The sequence below is a fragment of the Takifugu flavidus genome, chromosome 6 (assembly GCF_003711565.1).
Source record: "Takifugu flavidus isolate HTHZ2018 chromosome 6, ASM371156v2, whole genome shotgun sequence".
NCBI classification, from domain to species: Eukaryota; Metazoa; Chordata; class Actinopteri; order Tetraodontiformes; family Tetraodontidae; genus Takifugu; species Takifugu flavidus.
The window spans coordinates 5987727-6001745 of NC_079525.1; the positions used below are offsets into that span (position 1 = coordinate 5987727).

General features: G+C 46.9%; 2 protein-coding genes across 4 annotated transcripts; both read left to right on the forward strand.

Annotated features, from left to right (window-relative positions):
- The first annotated feature begins 108 nt into the window (after nucleotides 1-108).
- gaa2 (alpha glucosidase 2) lies at nucleotides 109-7669 on the forward strand. Of its 3 annotated transcripts, none has more exons than XM_057034753.1 (21): nucleotides 109-622; nucleotides 1095-1212; nucleotides 1538-2110; nucleotides 2188-2333; nucleotides 2418-2583; nucleotides 2669-2765; nucleotides 2962-3081; nucleotides 3161-3279; nucleotides 3350-3478; nucleotides 3556-3855; nucleotides 4001-4085; nucleotides 4155-4272; nucleotides 4348-4481; nucleotides 5244-5395; nucleotides 5470-5618; nucleotides 5698-5839; nucleotides 5916-6014; nucleotides 6090-6254; nucleotides 6334-6480; nucleotides 6590-6676; nucleotides 6755-7669. In XM_057034753.1, exons 2-20 carry the CDS (start codon nucleotides 1114-1116, stop codon nucleotides 6650-6652), a joined length of 3003 nt encoding a protein of 1000 aa, XP_056890733.1. In that variant the 5' UTR covers nucleotides 109-622; nucleotides 1095-1113; the 3' UTR covers nucleotides 6653-6676; nucleotides 6755-7669. The 3 variants fall into 3 exon arrangements, with proteins under 3 accessions (XP_056890733.1, XP_056890732.1, XP_056890734.1); XM_057034754.1 differs by having other exon boundaries at nucleotides 110-622; nucleotides 3556-3666; nucleotides 3742-3855; nucleotides 6590-7669; XM_057034752.1 differs by having other exon boundaries at nucleotides 6590-7669.
- A 1148-nt stretch (nucleotides 7670-8817) lies between these two features.
- On the forward strand, nucleotides 8818-13718 carry LOC130526843 (trichohyalin-like). The gene is made up of 9 exons (XM_057034816.1): nucleotides 8818-10947; nucleotides 11027-11095; nucleotides 11183-11409; nucleotides 11479-11622; nucleotides 11741-11816; nucleotides 11896-12010; nucleotides 12096-12162; nucleotides 12328-12438; nucleotides 12622-13718. Exons 1-9 carry the CDS (start codon nucleotides 10252-10254, stop codon nucleotides 12698-12700), a joined length of 1584 nt encoding a protein of 527 aa, XP_056890796.1. The 5' UTR covers nucleotides 8818-10251; the 3' UTR covers nucleotides 12701-13718.
- Nucleotides 13719-14019: the final 301 nt, after the last annotated feature.

Below are 14019 nucleotides of genomic sequence, written 5' to 3' on the forward strand. Positions count from 1 at the left end.
TTTTAGCGAAACACGCATAATTTAAATTTTCAACATGACTTTCAGAACGTGTCCTTGAAGGCATCACGCTTACGGAAGTGCGTTTACGAGCCCTTATTATGATTAGCGCCCCCAGACGGTGCGTTTAGGTAACTGCGTCAACATCGAAACATTGAATGAGTTGAATACTTTGCAAATTTTTAATGCGAATGAAATATCCAACTTCATGTATAGGCCAAAGTTGTCAGACAGGTTTAGTTACAGTTTTCTATTCAGGGTCGAACTGTATGTATGTGTAATGTATGTCAATTTTGTAAGTTAACACTGCTAGCATGTTGTTCGTGCTAACTATTTGTGGAGAACTTTCCATTGAAAATGCGTCCAAATTTAATTGGTAATTAACTGAATGATTTATGAATGGGCGAGTGGTTGGTACGCATAAATAAACAACTGCGGTGAAAGGAGGCGTAACTCCGACCCACCTATTATAATGGAATAGTTAAATCGGATGTGCGCAATTGGTAGCTCGTATTGACACAAAGCCAGTGTCGATTGGAATCCCTCAGATTGAGATAGGTTAACATGCCGTTTTGTGCAAGGTAATCGTCCGATCCTCTGCATCTGTAAAACCTGGAATATTTCAGTAAGTAGTAGATTGTTTTGTTTTGTTCTGCTCTGCTAACGCTTGCTCACGTTAGCTTAGGTTGCGCAGTTTAATTTAGCCGATGGACAAACATTTGAAAACTAACAAATTTGAATTGTACACGTTCTCCGTCCATCTATTTTTAACATTTGTTGGTTTCGTTTATGTAATGCCTCCGTGTTTAGACAGAATCTGTGCTAAATAGTCAGATATTTCCTTCGTCAGACGTGTATTCCAATGATTACGATGCTCGGTTAGCTCAAGCCACAACATAGCGTTACCTTTAATTTGCCTGCCTTGGAATTTCACGATTGGTGGCCGACTTCAATCTTCCTTTAATAAATCTGAACAGAAATGCTTTATAGCTTTACTTTGCGCAGATATCTAATTCTCAACCCTGCAGCAGCAGGAGGTGAATCAGTTTCTGGACTTTGCTCTGACCTTTGCTCTTTTTCTTGTCTCTTGTTTCCAGTTCGGCCCTGACAAACATCATGAAGATGGCTTCCTACAAGCGTCTGAGTCCTGAAGATGTCTACCTGTCCTGTCCAGGTTCGGCCAAGCAGCCTTCTGTGGTGCCAGAACAATTTCCAGTGAGTCCATATGGTTGTGTAGGCTTAATAAAACTCTAGAATATAGCCCCAAATCTCCGTGTCAACAGTATGCACTCTTGAATTAAAATACTGATCATTTTAAGTTGGTTTTGGGCTAAATGTATAGTTTTTCAGTTCAGTACTTCAAAAAACATTTATGATCTGTTGATATCAGCATCTGTTGACAAGAGCACAGAAACAATTTTACTTAAAGGCATTAAAGTAACTCAGATCCTTAAACAAAAGAGGGCATTTCAATGAAGACTTAACCAGTGAATGATTGTGAAATTGGTCTTTGTTAATGATTTTTCCCTGTGTTTTTAAGGAACCGGAGGAGGAGGAGGAATCCCACCTGCTGCCCCGTCAGCCGTTGTGGTCTTTCAACAGAGGCCTCCTGGTGATCGGCTGCCTGCTGCTGATCCTTTGTCTTGGCTGGTTGCTCAGCACCATGTTCTGGCTTCACAGACCTTTTGGCCAACATTCGCACAGACCTCCACCACCAGCTGCTGCCAAAAGACCAAATTCTAACACCACAACGGGCCTGAACGGTACCGCCGCTCCTTCCCTCCGCGACACATGCGGTTTAATCCCAGAGAGCTGGAGGTTCGATTGCTACCCCGAAAGAGGAGTGGTCGTGACCCGGGAGTTGTGCGAGGCCAGAAACTGTTGCTTTATCCCTGCGACCTCCTCCCCCACCCCACCTCCCTCGGGGAGAAATGGCATCCCTTGGTGCTTCTATCCTGGAGATTTTCCTTCCTACAAACTTGTGTCCATTAATGACACGTCTCTTGGACAGAAGGGCACCCTCGTGAAAGAGGTGAAGACCTACTACCCTGCAGACATCCTCACCCTGGAGGTGGACATCCGTCACGAGACGGACACGCGGCTTCATGTCAAGGTGAGTGAAACATTTAATATCGGAAGAATCGTGTAACTGACAATCACGGGATCTGGTTCCTTATGGTTTCTGAGTAGATCGTCGACCCGTCAAATCCGCGCTATGAGGTTCCAATCTCCGTTCCCTGCGCCACCAAAAAAGCAGAAAATCCAGACTACTTGGTTGAGATTTCAAAGCAGCCGTTTGGTCTGGTGGTCAGGAGGAAGTCCACTGGGGCCGTTCTGTAAGTCTCAAGTGTCCTGGGCACCTTGAAGAGGGCCTGGACACCAGATGTGCTCATTGGTGTCCTGTTCTGGTGATTTCCCAGCCTGAACACCACAGTGGCTCCTCTCTTCTACGCGGATCAGTTCCTTCAGATGTCCACCTCCCTGCCCAGCCCCTTCATCTACGGCCTGGCTGAGCATCGCTCTTCATTCCTCCAAGATGTCCATTGGAACACCCTCACCATGTGGGCCAGAGACGTACCCCCTATGGTATGGAAACACCATTTCGTTGCTCTGTTATTCTTGTTTTACTTTCAACACGCGTCCATCTTTGGTGTCTCCTCCTCCAACGCAGGAACAGACCAACCTTTATGGAACCCATCCTTTTTATCTGGTTATGGAGGACGAGGGGGCCGCGCACGGCTTCTTCCTGCTCAACAGCAACGCCATGGGTGAGTCTGCTGGAGGCTGCCTCTCAAATACAGAAGTGAGACTGACTTCAGACCACGACATGAAGCAACGGCCTGAGAACAGCTTAACAGCAGTTTAATCATGGTTTTAGCTTCATACTCGGCACATTTCTGCGGCTGTTGTCCCAAAACATCTGGACCTGTGTGTTTGGCGTTAACCTGCGGTTCTTCTCCACAGACGTGAGCCTCCAGCCTGCTCCAGCCCTCACCTGGCGCACTATTGGAGGCATCTTTGACTTCTACATGTTCCTTGGTCCTGATCCGGCTTCAGTGATTGGACAGTATGTGGAAGTCGTAGGTCAGTATGGGGGGAGAGGTGTTTGTGTCTCATTTAGATGCAGAAATGTGTCATGTGATTCCTTTAAATGTGTTCACAGGCTACCCGATGATGCCCATCTATTGGGCTTTGGGCTACCACCTCTGTCGGTGGGGCTACGGGGATGACAATTCAACCTGGGAGATTGTCAAACGCATGAGGAATTATGGGATACCTCAGGTCAATCTTTGTTTAGTCCATCAGTGAAGCCTGTTGTCCTCGTGTAATTAACGTGTTGACTCGTTGACAGGACGTCCAGTGGAACGACATTGAATACATGGATCGGTACCTGGATTTCACTTTAGATTCCAAGTTCTCCGCACTGCCTGATATGATCAAGGACCTGCACGCTCACGACCAGCGATATGTCATCATCGTGGTACCTGGGACTTTTGTCTCCTTCCATGCGTTGTGTCTGATTAGCTGCTTTAGTTTGACGGCCGTTTCCACACGCAGGATCCGGGCATCAGCAGCACGCAGCCCGAGGGCTCGTACTGGACGTATGAGGACGGACTGAAGAGAGATGTGTTCGTCAAAGACTCTGAGGGAAACGTCATTATCGGGAAGGTGAGGATCTGCCGACCATCACTCCCGCTGCTGAAAATGACATCGCCTTGCATCCAAAACTGTCTCTTTCCGCAGGTGTGGCCCGGACTGACGGCATTTCCGGATTTCTCCAATGAGGAAACGCACGAATGGTGGTACGACAACCTGAAGAGGTACCACGAGAAGGTGCCGTTTGATGGCTTATGGATTGTGAGTATGGGAAACGGTTTTCAGAAGCAGGTGGTGTCAAGTCTTTAATTGTATTCGGCATTTTTAGTCGTCAGTAAAATCACAGAAGAAAAACTTCTTTTGTATAAATGAAGATATAGCTTCAATGTTTTTTAATTGGATTTAGGACATGAACGAACCATCAAATTTCCTGGAGGGCAGCACCAAAGGCTGCCCATCAACCAGTCTGGAAAATCCTCCTTACACGCCTGGTAGGAACCTCTCCAATGCTCCGTTAAATCATCACCGTTCAGATTTAAGATGGCACGCGATTCTTGCAGGTGTCCTCGGGGGCTCTCTGAAAGCCAAAACTCTGTGTGCCAGCGCGCAGCAGAAGCTGTCCTCGCACTATAACCTGCACAGCCTCTACGGCCTGATGGAAGCCAAAGCCACCGCCAGGTAGTAACGACGCTAGTAACGACCTCACTAGCTCTTCAGATGCTTTACCTGACACCTCTGGCTGCTGTTGTCCAGTGCTCTGAAACGGATCATTCCAAAGAGACCCTTCGTCATCTCCCGCTCCACCTTCCCCAGTCAGGGGATGTACTCTGGTCACTGGCTGGGAGACAACAAGAGCAGCTGGAAAGACCTGTACTTTTCCATAGCAGGTTGGGTTCTTGTTTTAGAAGTTTATAGCTACTAACTCATTAGATTTTCATTTTCTGACTGTTTAATATTTCATTCTGTCCCTATCCTAATGTTAACATTTGCTAATTTGATACCAGACGGTTAATATTTGTTTGGGAAAGTCAATAGAAGGACTGCCTCTGTTTAGCCACACCTTTGATGTATCATTTTAAGCTTTATCTTGTTTCCGTTAGCTGTTTTCAGTAAAACTCTTCTTATCTTTTCCTTTTCATTTATCCCTCTCGGGGTCACAGTGAGGGTACACACACAGTAAAACTGTTCAATAAAGGTGTATTCTGGCTGCTTGACAGGGACAAAATCTGGTAAATTCTGCACAGATTCCTGACACAAGGCTTCTATCACACAGCAAACATCGCAAATCTATGAGTTTATGCTCAGCATTCCTGCTTTGCATTTATAATCCTGGGGTCACTAGTAAATGATTAGTGTATGAAGAAAAATGCACTAAAATAGCTGAAAAGCCGCAAAGTTAAAATAAAGTTGGCATTATAGCGTTTGACAGCCGCCCCGAGTGGTGGAACACGGTAATGCACACACCATGGCATTTTTATATAATTCTAATGTAATTTCTAGTTTGATGTGAATAATTGTTGGGTTTTTGAGCCTAGAACGACCCAACCAGATGTGTAACCTTTTTGGTTTGCTGGACTTGTATGTAAAACTGTCTTGTATTTTTCTGATGGCGGCATGATACAGGAGTGTCTGCTTTTTGCCTCCTTCAGGTATGCTAAATTTTAATCTCCTGGGCATCCCGTTGGTGGGAGCAGATATCTGTGGCTTCATGGAGGATACGCAGGAGGAGCTGTGTGTCCGCTGGACACAGTTGGGAGCGTTCTATCCCTTCACCCGCAACCACAATGACATCAAAAGTAAGGTAAAGTGGCCGCTCCAGCGTCTGCTTAGAGCGCCGTATCTACCCAGACATGCTAACACATGTTTGATCCACAGGCCCAAGACCCAACAGTTTTTAGCCCGCTGGCCCGCACCGCCATAAAGGACGCCATCCTGTTGCGTTATTCTCTCTTTCCTTACCTTTACACGCTCTTCCATCACGCCCATGTGAAGGGACAGACTGTTGCGCGGCCCTTGATGTTCGAGTGGGTAGTGCCGTTTATTTATTTCAACCTCCTACATGCTAGTTTAATCTGAATTGTATTTCCCTGCTGTGTTCAAAAGGTTCCCAAAAGATGTCAGAACTTATGGGATTGACAAACAGTTCCTGTGGGGGAGGAGTTTACTGGTGACCCCGGTGCTGGATCCTGGGGTGGACTATGTGGTGGGTTACATCCCAGAAGGGCTGTGGTACGACTACTATACGGTGAGACACAGTCAGCCCTCAGAACATGCACTTAACATGTTGTCACGTGACATTTTTGTGGTGTTCTGACTCGCAGGGCGACCCCGTTCATAGTAAAGGTGAAGAGGTCAAACTCCACGCCCCTCTAGATAAGATCAACCTACACTTGCGTGAAGGCTCTGTAACACCAACGCAGGTAAAACCCTCGTTCCCTCACTAGTTACCTTCTCCCCGATCCGCTCCTTTAATCCTGTGATGTTTCTCTGCGCAGACGCCCAACCTGACCCTGTGGGTCAGCAGCGGGCAGCCCCTCCACCTCGTCTCGGCTCTGTCCGAGGACGGTTCTGCCTGTGGAGATCTGTTCTGGGACGACGGGGAGAGCCTGGACACCTACGAGAGCAACCAGTACTCCTACATCATCTTTAATGTCACTCGGGTTCGTCGCCTTCAGTGATCATCAGATCCTCGGATCGATCTTTAAACGAGCTGCGCTCACCTACGCACTTATGTTGTAGAATGTGATGACATCCGAGGTACTACACAGCAATGTTGAAGCCACTTACATCACCGTGGAAACGGCCTCTTTCTACGGAGTGAAGCAGAAACCCAGCAGAGTCCTGGTGAACTCCCAGGATGCCGTTTTCTCCTACAGAGAAAACCAGGTGAGAAAATGCCTATGGTCTCTCAGACTGAGCTATTTTATACATCTCGGATGTTAAAAGAAAGCAAATTAAAGTTTTGTTGAAGACTGAGATGATCTCCTCTCTGCAGGTGTTAACGGTGGCTGATCTCGGTCTCAACCTCAGTCAGAACTTCACCATCCGCTGGGTGTGAAGACGGTGGTCTCCCTGTGTTAAGTTGGTGCACAGTGCAATAACGGGGTCGGAGGTGGATCGGAGGGGCGACGACCCTCTTGTTAAAGCTTTAGTTTTGGCTTTTTAGCTCATTAACTTTGAAACATTTTGACTTGAACATGATATTTTTAAACACAATCCATGAGTGTTCTTTCTTAATTAACAGTGTTTTAAAGCACAATCGCCAATTTTGTTGTGTTTGCATGTAATGAGCCCCAGTGGCTGGAGTATCAGTTTAATTTTCCAGTTTTTAAATCTTTTTTTTTTTTTTCCCCTTTGGTTAATTTTTAGGTTGTGTTGCTTCTGAGGTACATTTCAACTGTCATACACCTGTACTGATGGTGAAAACTGAGCTGACTCCACTGAGTTCGGCTTGAGGACTCCTTGTGCTGTGCAGGGTGGGTGGAGAACCACCTTCTGAGAGGGGCGGCTTTACCCAGCATGCTTTGTACTTCCGCTTTGAGCCTGTAGGGGGCAGAGTTGAAGTTGGTGTCTGACTACGAGGGGTGAAATCAGGACTTTTTTACCTGCTTTTGGGAGTGATTGAATGTATTTCCATGATGTTGGATAACTCTTTAAATGCTGCGGTAAGCCTTATTTTGCACTGATTAGTGTCCTGCTGTATGTAAATGATGTGGGTGCCTTATGATCCCCCTTAGTTTTGTGAACTTATTCTTTTTGTTTAGCTTTGTGTTTAAACCTGTGTTGCAGCAGTTAAGTGCCACAGTTGTCAGGATCACTCGCACCTCTACAGCCATAAATGTCCTGAAATGTTTTACTGTAGCTTTTATAAGCATCTATTTTTGACTGAGTAAAGGAAGGTGAAACTGCAAGATTTGAAGCTATTAGTCTTTGCTAATGATTTCATAATTAATGCTGTGAAGACCTGGCAACGACGCAGAACTCAATTATGCTTTCAAGCATGTTACGATGACTGGCATTATATTGTTTTTACTTGTTTTGTGTTTATGCTGACATTAAATCAAATGAACTGAAATTTCAAGTTGAGCTGGATTTTCTTTTCAAATTCCGACAGATAAAGCATTTAGCTCAAATACAAATATTTAATGTTTCCTTTATAATTCTGTACGGATGCAACGGACCACTTGTACCACTAGAGGGCAGCATCGCGCCGTGAACGTTTGACCCTGAGGAACAATTTCTTACAGACCATCCTGGGCCCAGTATGAAGGAGAGAGAGATGTTTTAAGTAAAATAAAAGGCTCTCACAAACTAAGACAATAAATGGACATTATTTTAACTAAAACACCCTTTAATGATGGAAAAGTACCTAGCATCTGGTTATGAACACATATTTTTAAAAGTCACACAACTAAAAAAAACATTTTTTTATTTTATATATATATATATACTAATTTAAATACATTTCTCATTGGGGAATATAAAGGCCAGCTTGATGGCTGTCTTTGATGTTAACCAGGCTTTGTCTACTTCAAAATATCTTCAAAGCCAAAAAAAGAGGTCTTAAGATACAGTTGCAATATTGAAGTTAATGGCTTCACGGTGTGAAAAGAGGACATATTGTGTCTGAGTTGCAGCAATCATGAGTCGACCTCTGTATGACCCTGAAGAAGAGGAGAATGATTCTTTTGATGAAGGTAAACGATTTATAACTTTTTCTTCTTTTCAATGCTGTTTTTGTTTATTTTCCCCTTGAAATGAAACCTTTTTACCTCTTTCACAGCGAACTTCCTAGATTATGTGAGAGAACTGGGCTTTGATCCTGACGGCGAGCCGGAGCTGATGCAGCTGGCCAGAGAACACCTCAGCCAGCATCTGCTTCCTGAAAGGGAGAGAAGGTAAAGGCTAAAGGTGGAGTATGGAGGACATTCTGGTCTCTTGGACCAGCACAAAGAACCCCCATTGGTGCCGCCTCAAATGTCGCAGTGAGGAGCAGATTAGAGGTCCAGTTCTGACGAACTGAAGCTGCTGTTCAACTTAAATCTTATAGTTTTAATCATTCATATCCACATCATTAACCTGCAGTTCTGCCAACGTTGGTTTGGGTACAAGGCAGGAAATTGAGGTTTATCTGATCCTCCCTGCTGGGAATGGTACATGCTGCCGTTAGAACCTTGGTATCCCAGAAACCTCTGAGATGAGACCAGGTTGGAAGCAGCTGACCCATCTCCTCTTGTTTCCCTCTGTCCCTTCCCCAGCAAAAGTGAGACAGGGGATGACACAGGCGGCGTCAGCCCCATGGAAGACCACCGAAGGAAGCGCTCAGGAAGGACGAAGAAGAGATCAAGCCAAGGGGGGGAGAAAAATGATAGCTCTGTTTGGGTCTCCGAGTTTGGAGAGAAGATGTCGCTTTTCCATCCTGCATTCAATGTTGACTATAGGGAAATGTCAGAGGAGAAGGTCAGAACAACCTCACGCTGAGACCTTTTCGAGAATCTATCCTGGTTCTTACTTTCATCCCAAAGGTGTCAGAGACGGACGGAGATGGCAGCGACCTCTCGGAGGACTCATTTAAAATAGAAGAAAGAAAGCATGAAGGAAAAAAGAGTCCCGGAGCCTCCAAAAGGTATTCACCTGTTTGGAAGCACAGCCACGTTTTTATTTACGGAGTTGATGAGGTGAAAATGAGGAAAAAAAAACTTTAACATGTAAATTTGATCCAATCTAACCACTAATTTCACACCAGTAGGTTTTGTTTTATCAGTTATAAGACTAAACACTGAAGCACTGTTGAATTTTAATTCGGTCTATTTTTAGGTCTGATACTCGAAAGAGACGCGAAAGCAAATGTCAACCAGAGGAGGATGAGGAGGAATCGGTCGGTGAGAGACTGGAGGCCCAGAGGAGGGAGGAGGTGGAGAGTCGCAAAGCAAAGGCCAAGAAGAAGAGCGATGAAGAGAAGAGGAGGCAGAAAGAATACGAGAACTCTGCAAAAGAGGAGCTGAAGAGCGAGCTGATGAAACCCAGCTCAGATACAACGTTTCTGGATCGGACCGAGTGTCAGTCGGAGGTGGACAGTCTGAAGGCCCAGATGAGGGAGGAGGTGGAGCAGCTCCAGCCTGAGTTCCACCTGGAGCTCGAAGCAGAGAGGAGGAAGGCGATGGAGGTGCAGGAAGAAAGCGAGCAGGTAAGGGAAGGAAAACAGTGAGGTGGGCAACAATGAGGAGGAAACTGACTCCCGCTCTTCCTCCTCAGCTGTGGAGCCTTTACCGGGAGGAGATACGCCGTTCCGTGAAGCTGGATTACGAGGAGAGGCTGGAGAAGCTGAGGGAAGAACTCCGGACGGAACAGAACAACTTCCGGCAAAAATTCAAGAATGAGGTCAGAACCTCTGGTCGCAGGGACGGAAACTAGTCCCGCCAAAGCATCTGAGCAAAGACCACGACTGATTCCCGTCGTTCTCGCTGTGCTTCAGGTGTCTGCTCAGAGGAAGAACTTGTTGTCCGCTGCGCAGGAGGAGAAAGAGCGCATGCGGGCCTCGCACGCTCAACACCTGGAGAAGCTTCGCTCGGAGTTTGAGAAGCAGAAACAGCAAATACAACAGATGCAAGAGGCGAGAGTCCAACGCACGCCAACAATCATTCAGCTGCGCTTTAAATGTCGCCTGAACGAGAAGTTTGTCTGTCTCTTCCTCAGACGTCAGAGTCGCAGCGACGTGTAGAGCAGCTGGAACTGAGAGCCAAAGAGCGGAAGAACATGGAAGACGGCGCGCCGCAGACGCCGGACAAACTGGACCAAACCGCAAAGGTGAGACGCCCGAGACGAGCGTGGACCTCGAAAACAACAGCCTTCCTCTGCAATTTCCGGGCTCAGGCTCCTCATCGGTGTGTCCAGGCCTCGGATCAGCTGAGGCGGGAGAGAGATGAGCTGAGGCGGGAGAGCGAGGAGCTGAGGCGGGAGCTGCGGAAGGCGGCCGCAGAAGGCGAGAAAGCAAGAGAGGTCCTCCAGAAGACACGGCAGGAATGGGACAAGGCCAAGACAGATGAGGCGCTGCTGAAGAAGGAGAGAGACAAAGCAGTGCAGGTGTGCGCGACGGCAGTGGAGGAGAGAGCGCGGATGAAGAAGAAGTACAAGGCCATGGAAAAAAGACACACTCTGGAAAAATGCCAAAAGAGCTCCTCCTCTGTGGACAGAAGAAAGACACAGAAATCCAGGAGTAGGGCGTCTTCGAGTGAGGACAGCGACTCATTGTTGCTCACAGAAGACACAGATGGATCAGTTGACTGCTCGCTCACAGGCTCTCGTTCCTCCAAGGCCCAGCGAGAAGGAGACAAGACGCTGGACACAGAGCAGGTAGGGAGGGACACAGTCCACCTCCACCTCACCTTTCACAGTTAAACTATTAGTCTGAAGGTTTCTGTCTGTGTCTCAGGCGGCACATGTGAAGAACCAGAGAAAAGACCTCGAGGAAACAGAGGATGAAACACAAAAACAGATGGAGGTGAGACATCTGGGTCATGTGAGACGATCCTCTGCACGTTCTGGCAGAAAAGGTCTGTTCATACGCTGGTTTCCTCTCCATCTCCAGGCCTTGAGCAAAATGAAACAGGAGAGAGATCATCTCAAGGAGGAGCTGCGGGATATTATAGAGGAGAAGGTGAAGGAAAGCATGGACATGGTCCTCATGAGGACAGAGGTGTTGATGAAGGAGAGAGACAGAGTCATGGCCCAACGAGTCAGGAAGGAGAAGGAGGAGTTGGAGAAGAACCTGAAAAGGTTGCAGAAGATATGCAGGTCGTTCAGTCACAGCAGGAGGTGAAGTTAACACAGGAAACCTTCAACGTCCCCTCCTTAAATGTTTTGACCCAAAGCTTTCCTGCACAGGTGCTCACGTCTCCATGGTTCCACCAGTGGAATGGAACAAAATGAGGGCTCGCATCACCTCTTCAGACCCGAGAGGACATCAGAGGAGGAAGCAGGAGACACGGACTCCTTGACGCTCTCACCTGAACCCAACAGTGCTGAAGAGTAAGTTCGGAAAACACGACGGCACTAATTTAGCAGCGCTGATGGAAAGATGACCACCAGGGGGCGACAGACCTCTGACAAAGGTCTGGAAGGGTAACTCAACCTTCCCTCTTGACAGGTCCTGCTGCTGTGTATCCAGCAGGATCCCCTCCCACTTCCCCACCCTGGAAAGAGATGGGGCCACCGTGATGAAGGTAGGGGAGATTATTCCACTCAGACAAACCTCAGACCTTCAGCCATATTCAGGGTTTGTCACTGCATTAATGTCTCCAGATGGACACCCTGGGCACCGCCTCTTCGCCGTGGATCGGGGACAGTCACAGTGTCCCTGCGAGGTACTGTGGTCCAAGAGGACCCGGGTACAGCCGCCGGAGCTGCTTGCTCCCAGGTACGACAACACAACCGCACCTTTGCTCCCCCGTTCCTGCTTTCAGATGCTGTCAAGGTCATTTTTATTGTCTTGCATTCTTCAGGGACAGCTAAAGACCTGCTCCCCATCGCCACCGTGAAACCAACTCGCTTTTCACATGTGTCACCTAGGTAACTAGCATGATCGTACCCCGACATGGTGCGCCTCATCGAATACAGTTAAAATGCTGAAGTGATCCACAGGGAGAAACGAGTGGGCCTTCCTGAAATCCTGTGTCTTTCTGTGTGTATTTCTGTGTTTGTGTGTGTGTGTGTGTGTGTGTGTGTGCGCCACAGCGCCGGCAACCAGCAGTTCAGGCAGAGCTCGATGGTCAGCAGCAGCAGGGTGGAGCAACTGGTGAACCAAAGCAGGAGGTGGCTGGAGAAGCACGGGAAAGACGTCAATGAGTATCCTTCTGGTGCACCTTCGTGTCCACCTGCTTCAACGAGGAAGCAGAAGCAGATGTTGGGCTGTTAGCTTTGGCGTCGACAGGGCTGCAGCTGGGACGCTGTCGGCCTGGTCCAAAGACGCTCAGGATGTATTCCCATTGATTCTTCATTTCTTTTGTCACCTTTAACGCCGACCTCCAGACCTCTCTTGGCTCGCTGTCCGCTGACTTCCAACAAGAGCAGTTTGTTTTACGAGATGATATCGACGCATTTATACTGAAGATAAACAGGAAGGAATCCAGGAACACACCCTGGACACACAAACCATTCCCCCACACAATCCTGGACGAGTGCTGGGTGTCAGCTTTTAGTATAACATAGATTTTAAAACATACTCTTTACATCTAAGTACGTTGACATGTCCTGTACTTGAGTACAACTCAGTATTACTGACTTATGTTGGGCTGAATTGTCCTCCCCTCCTGGGCAGCTGCCATATTTTCATTGGCTCTGAGCAAACGTTCACAGCATAATTGTTTCCAGATGACAGCGTGCGGAGGGGACATCACTCATGGGGGGTTGTGAGACCGGCGGGGGTCTGTTAAAGGCATTCTGCTCTACTGACGAGGGCATTTCCTGTCTGGATTAAGGAGGATCAGCTGTTTGTTCACAGGGTTTTTGTATGGTTGGCGTGTGGACAGAGGGACAGCTGTGGACATCGCAGCACTTCTGGATACTTTCATTGAAGTTGGCCATGTTTGAGGAATGCAGATGTTTACGAACAGGACTTTTGAGAAAATATTGGAGTTTTTGTTCCAGCCGGGCTTTCTGGAGAGGAATGTTTATGTATTTGAGAGCGAACAGCTTCCTGTTAGCATCTTTGATTTCTTCACACTCTTGTCCAGTGACACTATTTTACATTAGTATGTTGATATTTTAGGGTATAATTGTGTGACTTTATAGTATGCTAATATCTTTTGATATTAGGAGGTTAGGGATCATCACATTTTGACGGGATGATTGTTCATGTCAGTGGTTTTATCGGCCAAAATGTCTGACTTTGAAGCAAACAAAGATCATTAGCCACAATAAAAATAGTCTGACCTCTTGACATGGTGAGATCATGGCTAAAAAGTGACTTAACGCGTGACAGCCGTGGAATGATTCATCGTGACTTCTCATCACATAAAAATGAACAAACACTGACGGGAATGATGAATAATCAACATGTTTTTAGGGAACATCTGTGTTTTACTGACTAATGCTGCAATAAAGAGAGGAAAAACTACAACCGGAAACGGACATTGCAGAAGATGATTTACTGCTGTATTAGCGGCGCGCATGCGCCCGTTCACGTGTGCAGGTGTCAGGTAACTGCTGCAGCTGTCGCCACCCACTCCCATCAACACACCCAACCTGACGGAACCTCTGAAGGGAATTTCAGCCCCAGTCAGCAAGCAGATCTTTTGGCTCAGAAATTAAGTGAATCTGTTGAAACTTTCAAACTACCAAGTTACAGCTATTGCATTAAAAGTTAATTTTTAAAAAAATCAGTCATTTAAAGTAGGTAGATAATTAAACCTAGTACTTGGCTGCCCG